The sequence below is a fragment of the Achroia grisella genome, unplaced genomic scaffold (assembly GCF_030625045.1).
Source record: "Achroia grisella isolate CSIRO2021 unplaced genomic scaffold, CSIRO_AGI_Agris_v1 utg640, whole genome shotgun sequence".
Taxonomy (NCBI): domain Eukaryota; kingdom Metazoa; phylum Arthropoda; class Insecta; order Lepidoptera; family Pyralidae; genus Achroia; species Achroia grisella.
In genome coordinates this window covers 2,715,162-2,742,302 of record NW_026712977.1, presented here as the reverse complement: position 1 = coordinate 2,742,302, position 27,141 = coordinate 2,715,162, and the positions used below count along the sequence as shown (strand labels likewise).

Genomic DNA, 27,141 nt, shown 5'->3' with positions numbered 1-27,141 from the left:
TAAAATAGACGACTTTCTGCATATCCCATAACACAAGCTTTGCTTAGATGTAGACATAGTAGGTACATCTAAGCAGAGCTTGTGTTATGGGTATCAACCTATTGATAAAAATATGTAAATAGATTTTATTTGTAAACGCATACATAACATACAAGGAAGCCAAAGGATAAAAACACTCATACTGAAGACAAATGTTTGCATCGTGCTAGGAATCGAACCCCCGTTCATCGAAAGTAAAATGATGCGCTAGTCGCTAGACCACTAAGACCGTCAAAATGCATATCACGAGTGTACCATGGCGCAAGATATGTCCTTGTGCTGTTTATGTATAAAAGCTTTTATTTATTTTATTCAAATGGATTACAACTTTTTAATTATGTTTTATTAAGTCAGTAATCATTATTCTGAATATCTACGTGAAACAATTTATTAGGTAAACATGAACGAATATTTGATGACAATATTTTCAATCGCTTGAATTTACACCTGTGCTGATTTGTCATATAATATGTAGCTAATTTTGTACGTTCATATATTTGTATACAACAATTTTATTAATATACTATATAATACATTCGTATATCTGAAGTTAGCGCTGGCGTTAAAATGAATCATTTGGAAATAAACACAGATGAGTCACACCGGCTGCTCCTCATCACAACCCAGAATAATGTGGGTGAGTGAGGCATAGATGCCGGGTGTGAAGCGAAATTCTAATTTTAGGGTTCCGTGTCACAGAGTAGGAAACCAAAGTGCAATACGTATAATAGTGGAGAGTTAGTAGTGAAATCTGAAAGATTTAGTTGAGTTACTGTTTGATGTTACTTTTGAAAATATAATAATATAGCGCCGTACAACGTTTGTGTTAAGGGTACTAGACGGTATTTTTGGACTACTGTAATGCTGTTGGACGCAGCTGGCCTTTACAGTTTCACCGGACGATACTTCTAAGATACAACTGATATAAATATAGAGATTATTTTTTTGTAAACATATACATAAAAAAATAAGACCGATACAGACAATCATACGCATGAATAAATGTACCGTACGAAGAATCGAAACCCCAACCTTAAAGTAAAGGAACTAAAGCGTTGTGCTAAATCACTAGACCATCATATGTGGTGGTAGCGTGCTATGGTTGCCGTGGTCGACGTGGAAATGGGCGAGACAGAGAAGGAAGTCTCAGAGTCCACCTGAATAATGACGTATGGGAGTCACAAAATAATACGATGTGCGTAATGGTGTTCATGTAATTAGGCTACGCTTATTATTTACCATTACGTGCATCGTCAGCTTTTTACCATTCAATAATAAAAAGCTAGAAGTCTACCAACATAAAAAGCAAAATTAGTAAATAACTTATTCACATATATAAAAAAACATTTTCAAATCACTATAGGTGGTAACCTCAAGAATAAAGATAAAAAGTCAATACCAAAATATTAAATACCAAACAAAATACGAAAATACTCAACTCGCTTTGAACCCGGAACATCATTTAAGCGAATCAAAATACAACGACTACGCCGCAGGGAATTATACGGCGTATTTTTACGTATCTACGTCCGTAATTTCATAAATAACTTTTGGAATGATTAATTCAAGACTGTTCCACAATCTACCACATTCCATGGCACAGCACAAAACAACTCCAATCGCGATAAAATTAATATGAACCTAACGCGGAAGTAAACTTTATTTTTTTTTACAAATAAGAGAATAAGAGAGTCGTCTGCATTCACAGAACACTATACTGTGTTTGAGTGAGTTAAGGTATATCAATCTTCTCTCAGCCACCAAGCAACTGGTTTTGCAAGTTCTGATTGGGTTGTAGGGTGATATTACAGTGAAATAAGCTGATGAGACGAGCAATTTCGAAATTGCAACGCATGAGTACATGATTATCGTTAGTAGTAGTGCTGTTCTAATAACGATAATCAGGTAGTGCTGTTCATGTGGTTAAATAAAAATGAATCATGAATAAACATGGATTCATGAAAATATCGTTGGTGACTGGATGGATGAAAATTTGTTGGTCTTTCACGCAAAAACCACTGAATGGATCTTAATGAAACTTTACATTAATATAGCTAGCATCAGAATAACACATATGCTATAAAAATCATGCGTTTTAAAGCAGCTATACAAAGGTTTAACAGAACTTGGAATATTCTTCTTCCTAAGTGTGTTTAAAAGGCAATTACCATTATGGATTCATTACATTTACGTCATTGACGTCCTAGATTTATCGTACGGATCATTACAAACTGAACACCTGGCGGTCAAATCTTTATGTGTCAGCCAACCAGAGAAATGGGGGTACATACGCCCACATCTCGCGAAAATCATACGACATACGACTGAAATGTTTTTCTGGAACTTTCATTCACGTCATACTTCCATGTTTATTATTTAGCTACACTCACACTTGACGTGATGAGAATATTAATTTAAGATAGGCCCCGGGTAATCATTTTAAACGATATAATAATTTTGTTATTACTCTATAAAATTTGTGCGTACTTTCATATTAAATTCGTGATGTTGAATGGATATTTGTTACTTTTTCATCAATACTTTTTATCCGAGTCCAAGAGTATCACCGTGAATAGTTATTAGGAAAATTTTATTTGTCCAATTTTTTGTTTATAACACGAAAACACACCGATGTTTCTTGTATTGTGACTTTAATGGGGTATATTCCCATTAAAGTCATACAAACAAAGCCAATGTAATTGTTGTGATTACCAAAGACACAGTTTGATTAAATAACATTATCCATATCATATACATTGTTATTCATTTGATAGCGATCACCATTGTCACCCAATTCATGAAAAATGAAAATCAAGAATTGTTTTATTTCTTTAAATAACAACTGGATTACAATAACACAGGTATTGCTATGCTATCTAGGTCAATGTTGGGATGACCTAGTAAGCCTGTGTCAGGTAGATCCCGCTCTTCGATTTCAATTCCATTCCAATTTTTCTAAATTGGACAACAGTGTAACAAGGTTTCAGAATCGTAGTCACTGAATTATCTTATGCTCTAAAATGACACATTTCGTGCGATATAGACTTTGTCTTTATCCATAGTAATCTGCGTGGGCACCTCTGTCTCACCTATTGCAGCCAAACAGCTGTGTAATCGTGTTTCAGTAGAAGAGTGATTAACTCACTCTACAAAGGTTCGGGTGAAAAGATACGTAAAGCCCCTACTAAATAATCTAGATTGTTGGCATCGCCCGTTGTGACTCGTTTACGACTATTTACGCACGTAAAGTTCGAAGTCATAGTGAAATTACAGGGTGCGGTTGCTTGATAGCATATGCCCCCAAAATAGCAACGCATGCGGATCTTCACAGAACGATGTTATGTCTGTGGTATGAAGGCACAGATAAGATAATATTTGATAGGTAAGGGATGCAGTTATCGGTAGCGAGTTGAAGTTACAAAAACAGGTAGTATGAGTTTCCGCGTTTGAAAGAACAGTTGAGAGGCACAAAATCTGAAGATGATGGAAAAGTGAAGACACCGGAAACGATTTTTCAAAATGAAGATTTTTTAAAAACCAAATTATGTCTGTAGTGTATAAATATTTGCTAAATGGTTGACCTAACTAAAGGGTGATTACACTGAAAAATAAAATAATAATAAATAAATTCATTTTCTGACATAGCTATTCTCATTGCTTTTTGAATGCCCCTAGAAAGTATGCATAGATATGCGATAACACAAACTATATAATAAAAAGAACATTAGAGATGTATATTCAAATTAAACCAAAGAATAAGTGTATGCCAATGGCCATATATTATAATGGTAGAGAATAGCATGGGAGGCTAACAGCGATATAAAGAAAATATAGTAATATCTATTACAAAAGCAATCTCAATTTAATACACATATAAATTTTATAACTCGGTAATATATATCAAATAATTTTAGCACAGTAGTAGTTATCTGTCTCAATTTATCTGATCTTTAGCTAGTATAAATTAATCTAATGTCGCATCTAAAATTGAAAGCTATTCATGTACATGAATGTGTATGTACGTGAGCAGATATATTAATGGTGTTATTCTTTTATATTTAAGTATACCATCTGATGAGAGAGTTGTCTGAATGAGGAGATGAAAAAAAGTAACTGTGACTTATGAAAACTGTAAGTTTATTTCAATAAAAGATTTTGTATTCTTTTCAAACCTATAAAATTGAGGACGGGTGTAGTGACTCTATTGCTTTTCTACATTGTATTGATCTTCACGCTGCCCTCCTAGTGGTAGGATCGTGAATAATTTTTGGTAAATTCGCCACGATAGACTTTCTAACATGTCTCATTCTCCACTGGAGCACAGCTAGCGTATACCGTTACCACAGAAAGGTGCACTGTTGCGTAATCATTAATTACAGAACTTTGTCAAAGCAGCCAAGTATCAAAGCAAGTGGCTCTGACAAAACAGGCATCGCCTAGTAAACTATTCGATAGTGACTACGGTTTTCATTGTCTCTCGTCATACAATTAATATTATATTATCTGTGGTATAAGTAATAACTAGTATTTTGCATACCGCCTTACTTACGATAGTCGCGGATTAGTTAGGATAGTCGTTTTCTTGTAAATAAATCACAATAACAATAACAAATCCGTCTCTTTCGAGCGGTGGTAGTTCCACTGAAACAGAACTACATTGACTTGCTGCAGCAACAGATGAGTGGAGGTCCTTTTCTGCTTGTAGAGAAACATTAGTTTTATATATTCCTACAATGTTATGCTGTACTATGAAAGCCGTATAAATGGTTATCATTATTAATTCCTACATCATGGTTGCTTTTCACCTTTTCACAGACCATAAAATTTATTTCGAACTTTACGTTCGATAGAGTCGTAAAAGAATTACAGCGGGTGATGCCAACAATCCAGTTTATTTGTGTGTAGGAGCTTTAGGTGTATTTCCACCAGAACCTCTAGTTAGGCAAGTCAGTTATACTTTTCTATGTAATTCGAAAGATAGCCTATTTACCTAAGCTAATGTTCAAGGAAAGATTAATGTTACTTATCGCCTGTTGAATACCTCGTGAGTTGATTTCCCCAATCATACCTTTTCAATCTCTCTGCCGAAATATAGTTTATAAAGCAAATTGTTTAGGCTTTGTATAAAAATAACATTACGTCGAAGACCACTGCCTCCGTCACTATTACCTACATTATAATCATTGTTTAAGGAATTATATTTTTATTGCAATAAGTAATACATATACAGGCTTATATTGCAAAATGTGAAAGTGTTTTTATATTTAATTATTATATATTTAAATCGTGTTACATTTTCACGATCATCAGAAAGAATCTTACTAAAATCTGACACGAATATCTGGTCTGGTCTGGTCTGGGCTAAAAAGGAAACAGGCCATCAAGAAGACGGGTTCAGAAGGCAGACAAAGTCTTTCTGAGACCAGCTGGCGGTCATGGGAGTCCCGGAGATATAGATACTAAAATTTCAAATATTTCTAATGATGGGTCGTCAAGAAATACGAGTTAATCTTGACTATTCAACTTGAGTAGAGTTAATGAATGAAAAAAACCTTACTTTCCGAATTTGTAATCTGATTGATTGGGTGGAGGAGATTGTTAGTAATGTGTAATTGTTAACCCCATTGCTAGCAATATACCATGTCGGGTCGGCCACCACTCCAGGAAACCAATAAATTCGTGATGAATTTGTCTCCATAGGTTAACTGACTGACCTCATGTAAATTTTTTTCATCTGAACTGGTCCATGCCAGCGTAAAATTCCACTTATGCATGCACAATCCATTGCCTATACAATACATATAAATAAAATTGGAGTATCTGTTTGTAATATTGAAATAATCGTTTTTTACTACATGCATATGAATATAAATACGGTACATACACAAAAAAAAACATTTTTAAAATTTTTGTCTGTCTGTCTGTTAGTTACGGCTAATCTCTGAAATGGTTGGACCGATTTTGACGGGACTTTTTTTGACAGATAGCGCATGTAATAAGGAGTAACTTAGACTACTTTTATTTTAGAAAAATAATGTTAAATTCCACGCGGATGTGGTACAGCTAGTTATCCATATAAAGAATCTGATTGACTCTCTAGTACCTATTTAGAACGATCGATACCAAAACCAATGTGATCAAATAGACTAACAATATAAACAATATTTCTACTTACAATGTAACATGACTAGCACCAATTATTATGTAATCATATTGGCATCCGGTAATTTGATTAAACAAAAATTGCAAATGCAATATGTTTGACACGTAGATACTTACAACGAGTATGGTATGTCGAAATGATATCAAGTAGATATCGGTATTGTCAAGAAGGTACAGCAAATTGATTAAACTATTTATCACAAAAAGACAATTATATATATAGGTATATAGGTCGTCGAGGTCGGCAATATATGACGACCTCGGTGGTCTAGTGGTTTAGCACACCGCACCTATCTTACGTCCGATGGTCGCGGGTTCAAGTCCACGCACGGTACAAACATTTGTATTCTTAATTATGATTATTTGTATCGATCGGAGTGTTTACTGTATAAATTATGTATGTTTACAAAAAAATATTTATATCAGAAGTCTAGCACCTATAACACAAGATCAGCTTAACTTGGGATTAGATGACGCTGTGTGAATTGTCTAAGGATATTATTATATTCGTCTTCAGTTACCGAAGTTAAGATACCGAAGGATATACTGGAATTATCTCTAAATAAAAAAAACACATATTTATTGGACAAGCCTAATTACCTACACACTAAATGATTACTTGAATGACAAAGTTAATTTTATGAGCAGACTACCTACTACTTTTGAACCAATGTAAAGCATAATCTTAGTCTCTTTCTAAAATGAGAAGCGCTTCTGCATTTTGTAACGGCACATTTGAATTCTAATGTAGGTATGTATTAAAAAGAAATTTTGACTATTAACGAAATTTTATATAAAAACCAAATCAAAATCTGAAGAAATTGCAAAATAAGAGACGTGACACTATTGAGGAGGTGTCATAAATGAGACCTGCTGTGAATTACCTACGTATTAATTATTTATAGTCCAAACAGAAAATAGCAAGCACATTTGATATGGGCTGACTAATATGTTGTTGTCATTATCATTAAATTGGAATGTTCATATTATTGTCTCATTCCAATGGTTTTACTGTCGATTACATTATAATAGTACACTGGCTGAAATATCTAAACGAGCTACTTAGAACTACATATATGTACTCTTCAACCACGGGTAGGTATAGACCATGAGTTTTTCCATTAGGTTGCATTCATTAAATACACGACAACACAAGAAAAAGAACACATACAAAAAATAAAATATTTCAGGATTTTCAAATAGGATATTTCTGCAATTATAATAATGTAATCAAGTAGGCATTATGGTTTGAGCCAATTAAAGAAATTGTTTTATGTAAAGTTAACTCCAATTAATGGGTCGAAGACAAGGGATTGATGGCGAATCGAGCAGTTATTGTAAGACAACAATAAATAAATTAAAAATCTAAATAATAATAAGTAAATAGTGAAACATGTATTCGCAAGGTTAGTGTGGTGTCATTCGTGTTGTTGCTCCGCCCCGTTTGGTGTATATCGGTCGAAATTTTCAGAAAAGCTGCGGCATTAATAATTTCAGCTGCAGTTGAGTCACCAGCGAATGGCGGGAGGCTCGGGGGACGGGCGGACACGGAAAACATTCGGCCCACTTCGCGCAGGTACGAATATATCCGAATATTTACCCACCTGCGCCTGCTCAGAATTTGGGACGCGAGACTGTCGCCAACGCAAGTGGGAATGTAGAAATATTTATGATTTACTAATGAAATTCTGTGTATGCAGCCAAATCATACGCGTATTAACAGTGTATTTTTAAATTGTAGTAATAAGCACTATGAAATAATTTAGATATTTTCAAAAGTCAATGCTATTTTATACACATTACAAGGAAATAAAAATACATATTTTAATTAAAAATTATGAAGTCCAAATTTTGTTAGAATAATAAAAAGAAATATTATTTTTAGATATTGCTGTATATTCAAAAGTTTGACGACAAAAAAAATTCTTTTGACTGGCAACACTAGCAATAATTGTTGTCAACTGGCGCAAACAGAGTTAATAGGATGTTAGTGCTTCGTTATAAACAAGACTTAATAATAGATGTAAGTCATACACTAAATTTATTTTTATTAAATTTATCACTCCTTTATTGTGATGCATTTGTTACAATTAGCATGTTTAATGTTATAATGTTTTTAGTACTGTATTACTTGCAAAAATGGAATGGAATAAAATCAAGAGAATAGAACTTTTACTACTTATTATAGGTTTTCCTTCACAATATTAATCTAGATTTTAAATAAATATTTTTGCCCTGTGTTTATAGACTTGTGTAATATACCGAGATTAAAGTAAATAAACACTTATTTTTACTACTTCATAAAAGTTTTACTAAACATAATGTTAATTGTAAGTAACTTATTTACTAACATAACTTAGTTAGGTGTTATATAGAAAATAGCACAAGTCTTCAATTTCATTAAGTATATACATATTATAATTTATTATATTACACTGGAGAGTAGATAATAGATAATATAATTAGAATAAAGGAGAAAATTTTAATAAATACTACAGGAATGAGATAAGTGTGAAATTGAGATGAAATGTTGTCAATGTAGTTCTGATGAATGATACATGTCCTGACATGTATGAATAGGAATGGACTGTAGTATACTATAAATAATTAAAACAGTTACGGGGACACATTCAAATCAACTTAGATACATCACATATCACTCACCTCGAGAGACACCTTAACGGAATTAATTTCAACGCCACCATTGTAGAATAAAAAACTCAACCAGAAATTTAATGCAATAGAATATAAACAAGTGAGTCACTGTAATAGCACCTCGGTAGTACAGATATATCAAATGTCACTGTGATGCCATCAGAAACCTCCTCATTATTAATCATAGTTAATATTGCAATAATTCATAGGACAGTGTCAATATAATAAAAATATATGAAAAATTAAATACATTCATTAAAAGTCTGTAAAATTTGTGTGAAGTCATAAAATATGTTTAAAGTCATTAAATATTGGAATATAAAAATGAAGCAGGTAACATGAACTTCAAAATTATAAAATAAAATTATATGACACAGATTTGAAAATTGTATATCATGAAAAATTCAAGAGGTATATTAAAACTGTAATACATTTAAAAATAATCCAAAAATTTTATAAAAGGGCCGTAGTATAATAGATTCTAATTATAAATAAGTAAAAAGTAATTAAGTAATCCAAAGTTAATATTAAAACTTTGTGGAATTGGTAAAAATAATATTGTATGTAATGAATTCCTGCATTTAAACTAATAATATCCTTAATGACATTGTCAGAATTTTCTCAATTTTCTAATTGGTAATTGGTATTAGTTCCTCTTTAGAATTATCTCTAAATATAGCCAAATTCTTCCTTATTAATAAAATTGTTTATTATTGTTATAGTATAAAATTCTGTAAACAATAATAATTGGAGCACATCTGTCAAAGTTATTGCTACATCTGTGGATGTTCTTGCTCCATATTTAGTTGCTATTTTAAATAATGTGTATTACTGATGGTGTTTATCATAATGTAATAAAATTTAGTAAAATAATTCTTAATTTTATTATGGGGTTAGCTAGTAATAAAAACATAATATTTATTTCACAGAAGAGGATTATTTACCCCAATTATAGCAGGGTTTAGAGGGAGTCAGTGCAAGAGTGCTTTAAGGAGTCAAATATCATCACATTTGCTTCTCAATCAATATCAATATGTTTACCAAAAATGCATTAATGGAAATAAAGTTTGAAAACATGATATCACAAAATAAATTTTACACAAAAAAACAAACTTGTATTACTTAAATCTCTAGAACTAACTAACTAACTTTTGTAATTTTTTTAGTATATATCTCATTTCCAGCCGATGATAAATATAAGATCTGTAATATAAGTACTCATGCTGTATTAATATACAGCATGAGTACTTATATTAAAATTTTACATAAATAAATTACACATGGATGGAAATAATTTTCCATCCATGTTTAATTTATTTATGTAAAATTTTCTTAATAATTGTACTTGCAGCTACAGAAACTGAAATAAAGCTATGATTAATATTGCTTTCACTTTATACGGGGCAACTAGAATATAGCTTGACATTTCGTATAGACATTTCATATCTATTTCTGTTAATTTAGGTTGACTCCATGTAGATTTTACAATTATATATACCTAGGTAAGTAGTAAAGATCATGAAACCAATTTTAAATGGTATACATATCAAAAGTTATGTTCACCTCAATATATTACAATGCCTCTGATTACCTTTATTGACCTCTCAGTCGCGACCCTATATTTCTTATCTAAACACATATTTCAATGTGCAATAGATAAAAAACGTACTCTGCATTGTTTTATCTATGTATATCTGCACCTTCTCCGTTATAGATGCCATTTCACACACAAACAATTATTTAATTATTTACAGTATATTTAATATGACATACATATATCGAAAAGCTTTTAGGGCACACTATTTTCTCCCTTTCCAGTCACTTCTACGAAGTGCTACGAACAACTACGCTACGAATTATTATTATCTACTTAAGTATAGTAATTTGAACATGTCATTTAACGACTCAAAAATATCTACATCAGGCTAGAAATATTACTACTCAATTTTCTATAGATTAAATTCATAGTGAGGATACATATCATAATAGTAATGTCAGACTCATAGTGTCAGACGAACTCAAACGCATTTATGATCCAGCAACACTGAAACTGTCTAAACATTTCGAAACATGTTATACATACGAGATAAACGGCTAAGTAAAATTAGATTTAATTAATGTTTGTAAACATCGGACCGTGGTCGCGGACTGCTGAGGATAATTCAAAGAAGAAAGAAGTTCATTGTTAAGTTCAGCTGATAGTGGCATTTAATACGGCTGCCAGGGACCGGTAGGAATCCATCAGGAAGCAGCTGGACCTGACATCGCCGCCCACGGTCTAATCCCACTAGCTAAGCATCGGCTGTATACCCAACGACAAGCCGACACCGCGTATTTTACCTGCCCGCCATATAAGAAAATTTAGTACGTAAAGGGTTTCGCCAAATTTTGGGCAAAACAATTGGTCGACTACCGTGACGGCGTCAAGGCGGGCGTGTCTATAAAAGGCTGAGAGGGGGGTGCGCGGGGGTGGTAACACGATCCGCGAGCTCCAGCCGGCCGGCCGCCCTGGAGAGTCCGCGAGCGCGGGATGGACGGCGGCGGGGAGGGCGCGGAGCGGCATCTCGTGCGCGCGCGCCGCCCGCACCCGCTCTCACTAGTCGAACGGTGCCCGACCGGTAACGTAGCGCCGACTGCCGACCGAGAGACGAACAGCGACAATGTCCGCCGTGGCGAAGACTTCCAAGTACACCTACCGCAGCAGCGGCGGCGGCACCACCGACGTCAACATCGAGTACAGCGCCGACCTGAGTGCTCTCTCCAGACTGGAGGTACCGGCCTCTAGAAACCAGTGCAGTGCTTGTGAAGTGTTTACGGAGACATGATAGAATATATTGTATTTTTCAGGACAAGATCCGTCTCCTCCATGATGATCTGGAATCCGAAAGGGAGCTGCGTCAGAGGGTAAGCCCATAGAGCATGCGAAATGTGATATCGTGGACGCGGCAGCCATAGCGGGCGCGCGCTGCCTCAGGTGTAGGCGGGGCGCGCATATCTCACACCTCTATTAATATCGCCGCCTGATTATCGCTTCCCTTCGCACCCTTTGAGTACCAACCGAACTACCTCCACTTAGGGTAACTAAACCTAAAATTCCAGGAACTACTGAACCCTATTCCACTTGAACTCTCCTATGTGTGATCAGTTAACGATTTTCTTACAGTTTGTAGGACATTTCAGTACAATTTTCAATAATATATTAGTATTTTCAGATGTTTTATTAGTATTAAATATTATTAATTTTGTAAAATATAATTTATTTTGCATTTTTTTAAACTACTCAATTTAATTTTAATGTGTGGTAATATGATATAAAATTGGGTATATTGTTGTTTAATATAATCCAGTCATGATTGGCAAGAACCAACTTGATTTTGGGTGTTATTGGAAATTCAATATCCACTATCGTGGTATTGATATTTGTGCATTCTATTTTTGAATATTGCACTGTTAGCGCGGTCATGCATGCTGGTGCGCGCCCGTGCTGTGAACCATCTCTTCCCGCGGACTCGTCGCTTGTCGACCGCGGCTCGAGTCTGCGCTTGCGCATACTCTCTGACCGCGCGATATATTTAGCCGTGTAGCGAAAGCATTCTCTGAAATCTCAACTTCTCGCTCTCCGGTCTCACTTTTGAAACTGGGCCAAATGCTGCTCGTTCCCGTTGAGAATGCCACAATATTGAAATATAATAATAGACCGTGGTATGAGTGGCGAAAATATCCGAGTTAGTCACAGTCTTCATGAGATGTGAACCGATTCTTATTATAGCCGAAGCACAATGTGAAAATATGTGAAGGACGTCGTTAAGGTGTAACTCACTGTTATGTAACGGTCGGGAAATTATTGCTTGAGATCTAATGATAGCTAACTGTTGGGCTTATCATATTGGCATTAACAAAAAGTAATACATGTTTTCTAAATAACTTTATGAATTCTAATGATACTTATTGTTATTAAATTTATTATCTAATTCATGTTTAGGCACACAAATAAAAATAATATTTAAGTATGAACCGATAAAAAAAATCTAGTTTATGCCTATACTATAAGAAGTACTTGGCTACATCAATTAGATATGTACCTGATGATATATTATGTTAGTTTCAGTAATATTACATGCTATTTGTTAGATTTGATTTATTTTTTTCATGCAAATAATACTACTAAAATCATAACAAAGTGACTTTAAAATATAATTAAATTATAAAAGATTAGAGTTATAATTTTGGGTTAGAGAGTTTAATACTGCAGTTTATTTTTAAAGGATAGGAAAACAAGGTAATAGCCGACATGGAATTTAATATTAGAGATTTCCTTCATATACTTACTATATGTGTATATAAAACCGTTCCTTAGGAGTAACGTATTATTACAGCCTCGTCATAGTTTCACTGCCATATGCCCTTCAAAACGAACAAAATACGACGAGACAAGAAAAATTAAATATTGTAGAATACTTTATATAAAGTCATTACCAACTTTATACAAGATAAGTTTGTAATGATTATATACAAAGGTAAGTATAGTATAGTGTAGTGGTGAGAAGTAATATATGTTACAGGAAGTTACCTAAAAATATCAGTGTCTGAAAACATAGCGGCAAACTACTTTTGATGGACTGAAAACTATTAAATTTACACACAAAAGTTTGTCAATTAAAACAAAATAAGATTGGAAAAAAAATCGAATCTGTACAAAATTTACAAGTTTTTGCTGGGTCTATAAATACCAGAATATGTAAAATACTTTCAGATCGAGAGGGAAAAGGCAGATTTGAGCGTGCAAGTTATTCAACTCTCTGAAAGGCTAGAGGAAGCTGAAGGTGGAGCTGAAAGTCAGGTAAATATTAAAATAAGTACACTTACTAATAAAATACAAATAATTTTATTTGTGCAATATAGGAAAGTGTAAGTATATTATCAAAATATGTAAGACTAGCCTATTTCAAGTGGTGAATGAAGAAATTACAGAAGAGAAGAACTTCCATGATAGAATTATATTGAGAGAAAGGAAGACAGAAGGAATTGGATACAGAATTAGAACTTGAAAACCTCGAAGAAAGTGATTACTCATACATAAATAGTTATACCTAATTGATTCGACTATAATTTTTACTGCAAGAGCGAATCTTAATAAAGACATATAATGCAAGAGCGATGTATTATGCGGTGCGATAGATTAATCTAAAACTTTTATTTACAGGACAGTAATTCTCATATAATACTCCTAGATTTAATTTATCGTGAACTATTCATTATATTTGATGCCTATAGTGATCGGAGTATCGATATTAATTTTCTTTTTCATAATATTTCAAATTTACAGCCCAGATATATATGGGGTTGCATTTTTGAAATAAATCTGTATTTTTTCCAGTTCGAGATCAACAGAAAACGCGACACCGAACTTACCAAGCTCCGCAAACTACTGGAAGATGTCCACCTGGAGTCTGAAGAGACCGCCCACCTGCTCAAGAAGAAGCACCAGGAGATTGTCAACGATTTCCAGGAACAAATCGACCAGCTTACCAAAGGCAAAGCCAGGTGAGGAAACGTGTGCATTCGCAATATTTGACTCATTTCATCATCGAAAACTAATTGAATGCTGTGATTGGTTTGTGTATGTGTAGAATATGCTGTGCGGACCAATTTCTTTTGCGAATGCTGTGCGTCTATTCGGAGTCATCGTAGTTGAAATCCTTTGACGTTACATAGAGAGAATTCTCTTGTTGGTAATAAGTTGTGATGGCACGAAATGTTTCTTTGTCAATAGGACCGAGAAAGAGAAGTCCAAGTTCCAAGCTGAAGTGTACGAGCTCTTGGCCCAAGTGGAAAACGTGACTAAGGAAAAGATCACAATCTCAAAGTCATGCGAGAAATTGGAGATTAGCATAACCGAGCTGCATATCAAGATCGAAGAATTGAACCGAACAATTGTTGATATCACTTCTCACAAGCAGCGTCTGTCCCAGGAGAATGTAGAGCTTATTAAGGAAGTTCAAGACCTTAAGGTAATTGTTTATATAATATTATATTGAGGTAGTCCTTGTAAAACGCCGTTTGCGTGGGTGCCATATATTTCAGCTGCCGAACAGCTCACTTTGTAAGGTGTCTTTCGGTTGAAGTTTGGAGATAATGTACAGAAATTACAGGATATCGTAGTCCTCTGAGATTGCAAAGTATCAGTATCACGAATATCACATGATGCTTACGGTCATGTTCCTATATGTAGGCGACAGTTAAAACTTACCATCACGTGGGCGGTCAATTTGTTTGCCACTGTAATTACATAATCTTAAAGATATTGTAAAAGCGAAAGTTTGTGTGTGTGTTACTCTTTCACGCAAACATTACTAAACGGATTTTGATGAAACTTTACAGTAATATAGCTTATGTATTAGAATAACAAATACGCTAAATATTTATTTTAATTTAATCAATGAAATCTCCGGCACTTCTAGTAAAATATAACAATCCATTGTTAACATATTTGAAATTGTTGATGTATATTTTTGATACATACATGAATGATTGTTTATACAAACTCGCAATAGCTATTAAGTATTCAAAGAAAATTTAAAAAGTAATTCCTGTTTAAATCATCATAAATGGTTTTACTTTGGACATAATACGGTGCCTATAGCCTAGCACGGTGTTTTTCAAGGGTAACTCGTGTAATATTTCTGATATTGAAAGTATATATAGACTACGGTCATAGTGTTATATTTTATTTTATAAGTGTATTAATATCATTTTCAGGTGAACATTGAGAACGTAGTGTACCTTAAGAGCCAGTTGGCCAGCCAGCTTGAGGACTCCCGTCGCAGACTCGAGGATGAGGACAGGAGGCGTTCTCTGCTTGAGGCCACCCTTCATCAGGTCATCATCAGATTTTTTCTATATTTGCAAAGAGTTTGAATATCTTTGACTGTATTAGCGTCGACTGTTCCATTATTATTTATTTAAATTCCACGTATCACAGGTCGAGATTGATCTGGAGTCCATTCGTGTGCAATTGGAAGAGGAGTCCGAAGCTCGTTTGGACCTGGAACGTCAGCTTGTCAAGGCCAATGGTGAAATCCAGCACTGGAGGGTTAAGTTTGAGGCTGAAGCCTCCGCCAGAGCCGAGGAAATTGAGGAGATCCGCCGCAAATACTCGGTCCGCATTCAAGAACAGGAAGAACAAATTGAGACTCTCATTGCTAAGATCAGCAACATTGAAAAGCAGAAGTCTCGTTTGCAGAGCGAGGTAAATAAATATATCTTTAATGTTCCACTCTGATGGTAGCTGGTTTAATTCCTTGCACGGTACAAACATTTATATTCAAGAGTTTTATTGTTTGTATCTGTCTAGGTATTTTCAATGTATAGTATGTATGTATTTACTCTAGGTAACCGACCAACAAAAACTCTTGTGATAAACTTTTTTTTATAAAAATACCTAAGATCTTTATCCCAAAAATTTTATTTTGCAAACTATTTAGAAACATAACATTAAATGAAATCAAACGCAGTCCACCGTTTTTTAACTTCTTATTCATTATTATATTTTGATTAGTGCATTTTGCATACTTGTTAGTGATATTCCTATAAAGGAAGATTAAAAGGTATGTTAGCTCCACATCTATACCATGTAGCATTCGCTGTACCCAATAATATTAACTATTATATTAAATTAAAACTTATATCAGTTTAAATAGGTACTCTTCTAATTTCATTACAAAGAATGTTTTTCATTGTAAAGAATTCCTCTTATTGGTTACAATATTTGATCAATACAGGTGGAGGTCCTCATTATCGACCTTGAGAAGGCCAACGGAACAGCTCGGGAGCTTCAAAAGAGGACGGAGCAGCTGGAACGCGTCAACATTGAGATCAAATCGCGGTTGGAGGAGACGGTGCAGTTGTACGAAGTATCGCAGCGTGACTTGCGCAACAAGCAGACGGAACTGCAACGCGTGTCGCACGAGCTCGACAAAACCCGTGAGCAGAAGGACGCCCTTGGCCGCGAGAACAAGAAACTGGGTGGTGAGTGTACATAATTTATACTATATCTTTCTCTTTCTAGATTCTTCAGGGCTTAGGATCTTGACCACTGGAAATACTTCTTCCAACCAAAATTCTCCAGGCATTTCTTACACTTATACTTTTTTTTGGGACTAGTCTAATGCTGTTAGCCGCAGCTGGCCTTTACAGCTTCACCGGACGATAGGGGGCGAGTGCAGATGGCACTCCACACACGCGGAAGGACTTATGGAGTGATTTCTATCTTGTGCTAATGTAATTATACTACATGTAAACTAGAAAGTCGTTTATCTCAGTCTCACCTATTCGACCCGCTAAGCAGAGATCTTTGTAAACTTGTTATTCAGTTTTTGGGCGCAGGAAAGGCAGTGATATTACAAGATCTTACAGTCTGGTTATTTATCCCAGAGACAAATTTGACATTGCCTGTTGCCATCTTTTTGCAATTCTTAAATAGTGTTGCAGTACAATCGGAAAAAAATATTAAGTATCAATATATATCTGTTATACTCAAATAATATTAGACATATTCACACAAAATTAATAAAGTTGTAGTATCAAAATAGTTTTTTTTATTGATCCATTTACTGATATATATTTTACTAAAACTATCTCCCTTTTTTTATAAAAGAAATGACCTTCATATGGTGTCACATTTCATAAAACATACACCTACTTAAAACCTTACTTACTTAGTACCGTAAAAATTCCTATATGTATGGAAACTACAAAAAACATTTTCTTGAGTTGTTTAATACAAAGATAGTTATGGTAACACTAGTACATGCACTAGTGTTTCTATTATTGTCTTTGTAGTAAACAATTTTTTTTGTATTAAACGTCTTTTTTACGCAGTCTACATTTGTAGTCTGTTTTTTTAATATCGGAGACTAAATTGACAGGTGTAAATGTCAAATTTTCAAATAGGTTTACCGACTGTAGTGCTGTATATACAATACTGATTTTCTAAAAAGTCCTTTCATTATAGATTAAGAGTTTGCACTCTTTATTAAAAACTATCTAACCTACGCAGTTTCGTCTGCGTCGCATTTAATTTCCTATTTTACATTGCAGTCGTGTGCCTATTGATGTCAGTTTATATTATAATAGCCTATAGCCTGGGACTTCAAAAAGTGGGTCATCCAATACTAAAAGAATTTTCATAATCATATTAGCAGTATCTGAGATTACCCCGAACATACAAACTCTACCTCAATATAATATTAGTATAGATGTTACATACATGGATTTGTATTTCAGATGAATTGCACGACGCCCGTGCCAACCTCACGGAGTTGAACCGCCGTCTTCACGAGCTCGAGATCGAGCTGCGCCGTCTTGAGAACGAGCGAGAAGAACTCACCGCCGCCTACAAGGAAGCTGAGGCCGTGAGTATCTACGTTAAAAAGAGATAACTATATTTTTATAACACATATATAATAATAATATTTGTATATTGTACAAAAAACAGTTATAAAATGGACCTAACTAAGTTTCTATATCCAGTAGGTATATATAATACATGTAGTTCTTAAAAAACTATTTAACACCAAGTCCAGTGCAGTAGTGTATAAACTTGGTTCAGTATCTCAGGAATCATTGCCCTCCTACATATAAATAATATGCAGTTACTATACAATTTTTAAGCATTGAACAAAAAAACATGACTAAAGTAAGGTATTATATATATATATGGGTCATATTCATGTTTGCCAAATCTTAGTGTAAGAAAAAAACAATCTAGTCCCTATATTCAATACCATTCACACAGAGCATATAGTCTGGAACAGCATCTAGTGACTAGAAAACTTAACTATACTTTTTGGGTAGTAGGCACACTGTTGGCTAGAAGGCGCTGGACTTATTTATTATATATTCTATTACTATTAAAGAATGGGAGTAAACTAGCGGAGGACCCTAATGAAAAGTTTCAACCAACATTACCAAAGAGTGTACAAATTGTGTAATATTACATAATTTTCTGAATTAGAACCCTCATTTACTTCTCCTCTTATCGTTCAAATAAAACTAGCGCACGTATTGTTATTTCACAGCAGAAATGCTTAAATCATGTAATCTTCTCCGGCGTGATCAACAAAACACTAATATCAGAAAATTTATATCAATAGTCAAGACATAATTAATACATACATATTTATAAACCATTATAAAACACCAGAACTGGCAATTAATCTAATTTACATATGTAGTGACCTACCAATATATATATTATATATATAATTATATAAATGCGTATACTGACAATAATCACAATAACATTTTTTACTCAGACAGACTTTGTTAAAGATGTATAATATCTTATTTCTCCGGAATGGCAACGCATGAGTGATATCACATGATAACGTAATATCCGTCGTGCTATTAATATATTACGACAATGGCACTTACCATCAGGTCTTTAGATTGTTTTCCAATAGAATTACATAAAAAAACTCAATAATTAAATTTTGATACTTGCAACAATGGCTAGTTGGCAACAATTCGGCCACTGAATAAAATGTAGTATAATGTCGCCAAGCTATGCCAGATATCCGTGCGATGAAAATAGAATTGTATTTATAAATCGAGGACATTCACATGCACAGATTTTTGATTGACTAAAACGATTGTAATTACGATTTTACATTTATCTTATATGTTTTGCGTATAATGCATTTTTATCATACATATTAAATATATACCTGGATACTCACAGGTAATCAAAAACTGTTATGTTATTAAAAATAAGATTTTGACATCCGTTAATATATGTACTACATTGCACTGTATATTAAACCCATAAGGTATTTTCTATTTTTGTATATCTAGTATATAATATCAATCTAACGATAGATTGCCAGTCAGCACGAAAAAAACGTATAATTCCAGTCACATAATAGTATTATTGACTTTATTTTCGTGTCAAAATGAGTACTCCATATATTTCTGCTTTAAAACAGCAATATGTGCGCTACCGTCTTATTTGTACCAATACGGATTTAATACTTTCGTTTACAGGATGAAGTGGTAGAAATGAATGACGATACAACTGATTAATTATATTAATGGTCAATATATTATCATTCATGTTCATAGATAACTATTCGACAGTAGATTATACTTGAACTCTTAATAGTATAGTCGCAAAAGCATAATTAAGCAGAATAATATATTTCAACCATAGTATAAAGAATGCTATCTATGAATAATATGAACTTGTCAATAAGTTTCATAATCCCATATACGTATATATGTGCAGCAATTTATATATATACTTTCAAAATTGATCAATTGAACGAAACCTGATGAACAGAATTTATTATATTTAGGTTCACATTGTTAATTAAAATACTGCAGTACCTTATAAATCGAAAATAATTACAATATGTTAAAATTTATTATAATTTAAAGGGCCGCAAAGCTGAGGAGCAGCGTGCGCAGAGGCTGACTGCCGAGTTGGGTCAGTTCCGCCATGAGGCTGAGCGCCGTCTCCAGGAGAAGGATGAAGAGATCGAAGCTATCCGGTTAGTATATCATAAAGCAAATGAAACAACTCCCATAACTCGAGTCTTGTATGAAACTTCATCTATACCTAAGAAACAAGCTACTTTTAATTCAGAAACTTAACCTTCAAAATAATCTTATGTTCAGAATATTGAGATTATTTTGTATGTATAATATAAATATATACTAAAACTGAACTAAAATAAAACTATAATACCAGAACGGAAAGGCACGCCAACTTACTGATTAAGGGTATAATAAACAGAAGAACAACTATTGTTTACACAGATAGAGTCGGAATGAAAATGATTATGACTAAACACACTACACTGAATGAGCTCCAACCCAGAACTGTATACAGACTATCTTTCAACACCAATGCCCCACTTCCCTTAGCCCTGTTGAGTGAAGTCTGTCATGAAGGTACGCGATCAACAGATCTCAACCAATACAGCCATGACACAGATTCAATAATGGAACTATGCCAAACAAAGCTACTTCATAAACACATCGTGAAAGCTAATAAACTTTACACGTTACTATCACTTATTATATTACACAAATCTGCGCAAAATCTTACTATGTAAAACAGCTCCTAACTTCAGACGAAAACTATCTTGACATAAACAACTGCAAATAAAATTATTAATTCTATAGAGCTAAAATTTTATTGGCACTCACCCTATTTATATATAACCGTGTATGTGATTGGTGAATATTCACGGTACTTACATACACATTTGGCAATAAGCGCTAGTGAAAATGTACAAAAGACAACGTTGATTTCATCTCTAGTCCAATTTCACGACCTCGAGCCCTACTGACAGAGTGTTACCGTATTGCTATCGGAACTAACGAAATTAATCGCTCTGAATCTTTGAATTGACTCGCCATGGCACCAGTTAAGGTGCCGAACTATAGTAAATGGACTCGACCCCCTACTGCAGTCTACGAAGATAATTATGGCTATGGTATTAATTACTATCAACCTATGATCGACTACATCTCAGCAAAAGAAAATGGCGCACCCAGAAGACTACCACATATACCATGGAATAACGAAAGAGGATTAGATAAATATAAATGTAATAAAGTACAAACGTATACTGATCAAGAGGTAGCAAAAATTTCTCGTGAAGTTGCTGCACAAGCCAAACGTGATCTTAATAGTTTTAATTCATTTGAAGTGACAAAAAGGACTCCGTTGTCCGTTGTAGCTACGGCTGCTGCTGCTAACGTAACTAAACATGTGGGCATTGAAAGTGTTTCGACGAAAACCAAAAAGAAAAGAGGAGAAAAAATAAAAGCAGAAAGACAAAAAAAGAGAATGGAAGAAATTGAAAAGGAACTTCAATTATACGAAGCAGAAGCAAACGTTGGAGCAGAATTGAGAAGCAAGGCTTTAATGTATAGAGGGAAATCAGCTGGAGCCATTGCCCAAGTATTACTAGATGAGAGTAGAAAAAATGTGGCCGAGGGAAAATTTCGAAACCTTGATTCCGATATTAAAAAGAGAGTCGACCGTAATTATGCTGCTTTATCTAAAAAAATTGCGATAGAAGCTTTGGAAGAAAGTCTGTCAAGCAAGTTGGAAAATAAAATATCAGAGACAGTATCAGAAACAATAAGAACAGTTCGCGAAGTATCGCCAACAACGTGTATTGTTAGAATAAAAACAGAAACGCCAGTAATCGTAGACAATTCGTATCTCATTACTTTACAAGAATTAAAAGAAACTTTAAAGGAATTTGAAAGTTTAAATACTAATGTTATAATTGATAGAAGGTATAAAAACTTGTCTAATAGAATGGCATTTATTCCTATTAAATATTACTTATGAGACAATTTTGTTACAGCAAGCAGACAAGCATCGAGATCGAACAACTAAATGCTCGCGTTGTTGAAGCCGAGACTAAGCTGAAGACTGAAGTCACACGCATCAAGAAGAAGCTCCAGATTCAAATCACCGAACTCGAGCTTTCTCTTGATGTCGCCAATAAGACCAACATTGATTTACAGAAGACCATCAAGAAGCAGTCACTGCAGGTAATATTTTTCAAGTAACTGATAAATATTCGAAATGTGTATTGTGTAATGAATAAAAGTAATAATGAAATTATTTTGCCAGCTCACTGAAATCCAAACCCACTACGATGAGGTTCAAAGGCAGCTCCAGGTGACCCTCGACCAATACGGCGTCGCCCAGCGCAGGATACAATCCCTTACCGGCGAAGTCGAAGAGATCCGTGGCAATTACGAGCAGGTTCGTTAATTTTATTGCTTTTTGTTTTGCAAAAACACAATATAAAATGCTCTTTATGTTCTTCTTTCCATTGTAACATGAAATTAGCTATTTTCAGCATAAATGAAATCTCTTAAGATTTTTTTCTTCTTAACATACATACTTAAACACGTTATCATAAGCAGTAGAATCAAAAAGAATAATATAAATAATAAATATATTATTTACGCATTGCATTTTCATATATATCATGGCATTTCCAGAAGACCATTAGAATTGCAATTTAGAATAACTGAGTATGAATATAATATTTGCAGGCCCTTCGTGCTAAACGCACAGTCGAGCAGTCATATGAGGAAGCCCAGACCCGCATCAATGAACTGACTGTCATCAACGTCAACCTATCTAGTAGCAAGGCCAAGATCGAGCAGGAACTTGCCGTTGTCGCCGCTGACTACGACGAAATCACTAAGGAGCTGCGTGTGGCTGACGAGAGATACCAGCGAGTCCAGGTTAGATACTTACAGTAATGCAATAAGTAATACCGATTTTGTGGTTGTTAATTCTATTACCACCATCATTAAGGTCAGTTACAATATTCGAAGCATTGAACTGGCGGCCAAACTGAGACCACGTCGAACAGTCAACACTAGGCTTCCATATACCTTGGAATCCGAACTAGATTCAATGCCTGATGAAGGCTCGTTCAGAGGCGAAAAACGACTCAATAACTGTCGCAATTTGAGCACAATTACAGAAGGTCGTAACGGTAGTCAAGTTTCCGCATGTATATTTATGATCTTACATATACTAATTATAGGGGATATAAGCAAAATAACACCTAATTCGATTAAATATATGCGGTATGACTTAGTCAGATAATAATGTAGAATTTCAGGACTATACCATTGTTATGAGCATATAAATGTTTATGTGTAACTATATGACACACTATTCTATAGAATAGAGAAAACGAAAAAAATAATAATTAAATAACTACTAAATAAATACCTTAAAATACAAAGAGGAAATTGTACGGAAATAAATTTGCTAATGAAACTTGAATTTATACTAATTCGTATACACTAGCATTGAAATTTCATTGAATGAATATTTTTACTACGAACTACAATGATAATTAATATGTAACAGATATCTTGATATTTATAGCTAGTCGAATAACTCATACTATAGTCGTGCCAAGCCAAATATATCATAATTAAAAAAGCATCAATGACAAGAATTACTATGATTCATATCATAATTATGATTTCAAGCTACATATAGATATATAGTACTCTGTTAAATTTAGATCTCTTTCATATCGATAGTACGCCACAAAATGCGGTTGTAAGTTATCTTCAGTATTTGTCCCAATAACCTTAAACAGACTTAAAATATGAGAACTGGTGGTTTTCTATAAATGTAATATGAATAATATTAGGTAAACAATAGTGTAATATATACCTTACATTATTAACGATTTATACAAATACCTACGACGATCATAGTGTCTAGCGGTTTAGCATTTACCTCCGATGGTCGTGGGTTCGATTCCTTACACGGTACAAACATCAACGGTACAACATCATATTCATAAGTATGATTGTTTGTATAGTTCTGGGTGTTTTCTATGTATATCATGGGCGTATTATTTATTTACAAAAAAAAATATTTAACCTTTAATTTTATATTATTTCTATAATATATTTGTTTATTTTTCAGACTGAGTTAAAACACACTGTCGAGCATCTGCATGAGGAGCAGGAAAGAATCGTGAAGATCGAAGCTGTCAAGAAATCCCTTGAGATTGAAGTCAAGGTTAGTTTATACCATTATACTTATAATTAAATTTGAGATACCACGAATATTTGGTTTCAACGTATACAACCCTTTTAGTAATATTCGGTATATCGAATATCAAAACTTATAAAAAAATGTTGCATCTGAAATATGCCATCTTTCTGGAATAGTATAAAAGTTATTTACGATATTAGTACTAGTATTTGAACCGCTTCTAAACGGAGTCAGCGCTGAAATGCCATGTTCAAGAATAAAATCTATGCTTATTCTGCTGCCATGACTATGCAATATGTGGATTGCATAGTCCAAATAATACTCCTGCATTGATACCTTTATCCACTATACGTTATTAGTAACACAATGACGTATCAAAAAATCAACACATAATGCTGCTTGCAGATTCAACAAATTCAACCACACGGAAAATGTCTAAAGGTCGCCGAATTATCGGCCCTTCACCCTAGAACCGATTATTAGCCGATTTTCGGTATTCGATAAAATCGTTATTCGTGGCATCTCTAATTATAACCGTCTCAGATAAATAATAATTACCACATAAAAGAATTCAGGCTCAGATTAGTTGAAACAACAAGCGAATTTCGATAAATACATTATATTAATACTTCTACGACACTTTACAATTAAATGTGAATTCATTTAATCGTAATGAGTCTTCATTTTCATTCAAATTGCATGTAAGAAACAGTTTAATATAATATTTAGATTTATTAGGCGGAAAGTGTTTAAACCTTAACTTTTTTGAATGCCTTAATTCAAATTCTAAAAACATTTATTAATGTTATACATTTTAGTCACTCGTGATTAACGTAATTTTTTCCCTACCATAAACTAATAAAAAATGGAGGATAATAATTTTATTTCTTTTAAAGAACATCTCCGTCCGTCTCGAAGAGGTTGAGGCCAATGCCATTGTCGGTGGCAAACGCATCATCAGCAAGCTGGAAGCCCGCATCAAGGATATTGAACTGGAACTTGACGAGGAAAAGAGGAGACACGCCGAAACCATCAAGATCCTCCGCAAGAAGGAACGCTCGCTCAAGGAGGTCCTGATCCAATGTGAAGAAGACCAGAAAAACATCGTTTTGCTGCAAGACTCTCTGGAGAAGACCAGCCAGAAGGTCAACATCTACAAGAGGCAGTTGGCTGAACAGGTATGATTAACAATACAATAAAATTAATAGTAACCAACATAAATAAACACAGTAGAACTATAATAAAAAACAAATTTACATTTATTTTAATTTATAAATACTGGATTTTCTAATATTATCACAAAGAGACATATGAATTTATAATATTTGGATTATATTATTTTATATAGGAATTAATCAGAATATCAAATTAAAACAGGCGGTGTTTAATTCAAATAATAATATTGCTTCATGTGGTTATACAGATGTGAAATATAGTATTATTATATAATTTCTATAAGGCACTCTGTATAGGCACTACAATAATAGCAGTAGTTACTATTTAAATGTAAATAATGTCAATGTAATACAGAAATTCATTTAAATATGGTACAGCTACATATTAAAAATCTTTATCTATTTCAATTTCTCCATGGTGCAGTATATAGGACCGTATAGTTCAGAGTATAGTAGTTTAATCCTATAATTTTAGTCATGCTATCATCATAATAACATCCTGTTGTTATTAAAAATGTAATGATAATAATAGGTATTATGGTAATGCTAATAATTAGCAGACTTCTAAAAGGAGGACTTCGCCAACTACCACCCACGCTCGACAACAACTCATTATTATTTAGAGTATTTAGTATTTTACCCATTGGTCATTTCTACTGACACCCTATGCGTACCATGTGTAAAATGTAGTGCACATATTGTATTTTTACTTGCTAACAACAATTTTTTTTTGTCTGTAGGAGGGTGTCTCCCAACAGAGTGTGACGAGGGTGCGACGATTCCAACGCGAGCTCGAGGCTGCCGAGGACCGCGCCGATGTCGCTGAAAGCAACCTGTCGCTCATCCGCGCCAAGCACCGCACTTTCGTAACCACCTCAACAGTGCCCGGCTCCCAAGTCTACCTGGTCCAGGAGTCTCGCGCTCTCAGCACGGAATGAACACCCTTCCCTTCGCCCCCAACACCAGCATTTCTCTCCACCAGTCTATATCGGGGCGTAATTCCGGTCGGGTATAATAAGCCTAGTCGTTCGTTAAGTGATGTATGATCTAAATGGTAGATGGCGCTAGTAAACTTGTTTGTGTAACGGTGCCATCTGTTGTGGAGTTTGCAAGTCGGGACGGGCGCTCGGCGTTAGGCTCGCCCTAAGTTGCCGTGTCTCCACACTATGGCCGATCGCCGACCGTCCGTCCCATCACCTTTTTATAAATGTAACGCTAAAACAACCAAATAAAGGAACCAAAAACTATAAGCTTTTTTTTCAATATTTTTCTATTATAAGGTCACCGGCGCTAAAATACAATGTCGTTATGCACCGTATTTTAGGTGCAGTAGTTTAAATAAAAGATTATTTTATATTATTATTTATTAATAGTGCAATACATATTGTACGTTTGTAACTGTAATTTGTATTAATTTAAAAATAAATGCTATTTATGTTAAAGAAACAAAAAAAGCAATAAAAGTTCAAAAGCAGATTGTATTTTATTTTCACGTTTTTACAAGATCCTGTCCTCTACTAACCAAAAACCAAAAATGAATGT

At 34.1% G+C, this 27,141-nt stretch overlaps 2 protein-coding genes across 2 annotated transcripts; both read left to right on the top strand.

Annotated features, from left to right (window-relative positions):
• The first annotated feature begins 11,434 nt into the window (after positions 1-11,434).
• LOC131849367 (paramyosin, long form-like) lies at positions 11,435-27,046 on the top strand. The gene is made up of 16 exons (XM_059199438.1): positions 11,435-11,627; positions 11,704-11,760; positions 13,610-13,696; positions 14,234-14,400; positions 14,630-14,867; positions 15,616-15,735; positions 15,839-16,105; positions 16,638-16,884; positions 18,142-18,269; positions 20,293-20,405; positions 22,242-22,431; positions 22,514-22,648; positions 22,945-23,139; positions 24,353-24,448; positions 25,321-25,602; positions 26,340-27,046. The coding sequence occupies exons 1-16, from the start codon at positions 11,517-11,519 to the stop codon at positions 26,535-26,537; spliced, it is 2,631 nt and encodes an 876-aa protein (XP_059055421.1). The 5' UTR covers positions 11,435-11,516; the 3' UTR covers positions 26,538-27,046.
• LOC131849330 (paramyosin, short form-like) lies at positions 21,124-22,225 on the top strand. Its single transcript, XM_059199369.1, has one exon. The coding sequence runs from the start codon at positions 21,278-21,280 to the stop codon at positions 22,223-22,225; it is 948 nt and encodes a 315-aa protein (XP_059055352.1). The 5' UTR covers positions 21,124-21,277.
• Positions 27,047-27,141: the final 95 nt, after the last annotated feature.

Coding starts and splice junctions, on each gene's coding strand:
- LOC131849367 (XM_059199438.1), top strand. CDS start 11,517: ATGTCCGCCGTGGCGAAGACTTCCAAGTACACCTACCGCAGCAGCGGC. Junction 11,761..13,609: donor AAAGGGAGCTGCGTCAGAGG/GTAAGCCCATAG, acceptor AAATACTTTCAG/ATCGAGAGGGAAAAGGCAGA. Junction 16,885..18,141: donor CGAGAACAAGAAACTGGGTG/GTGAGTGTACAT, acceptor TTTGTATTTCAG/ATGAATTGCACGACGCCCGT.
- LOC131849330 (XM_059199369.1), top strand. CDS start 21,278: ATGGCACCAGTTAAGGTGCCGAACTATAGTAAATGGACTCGACCCCCT.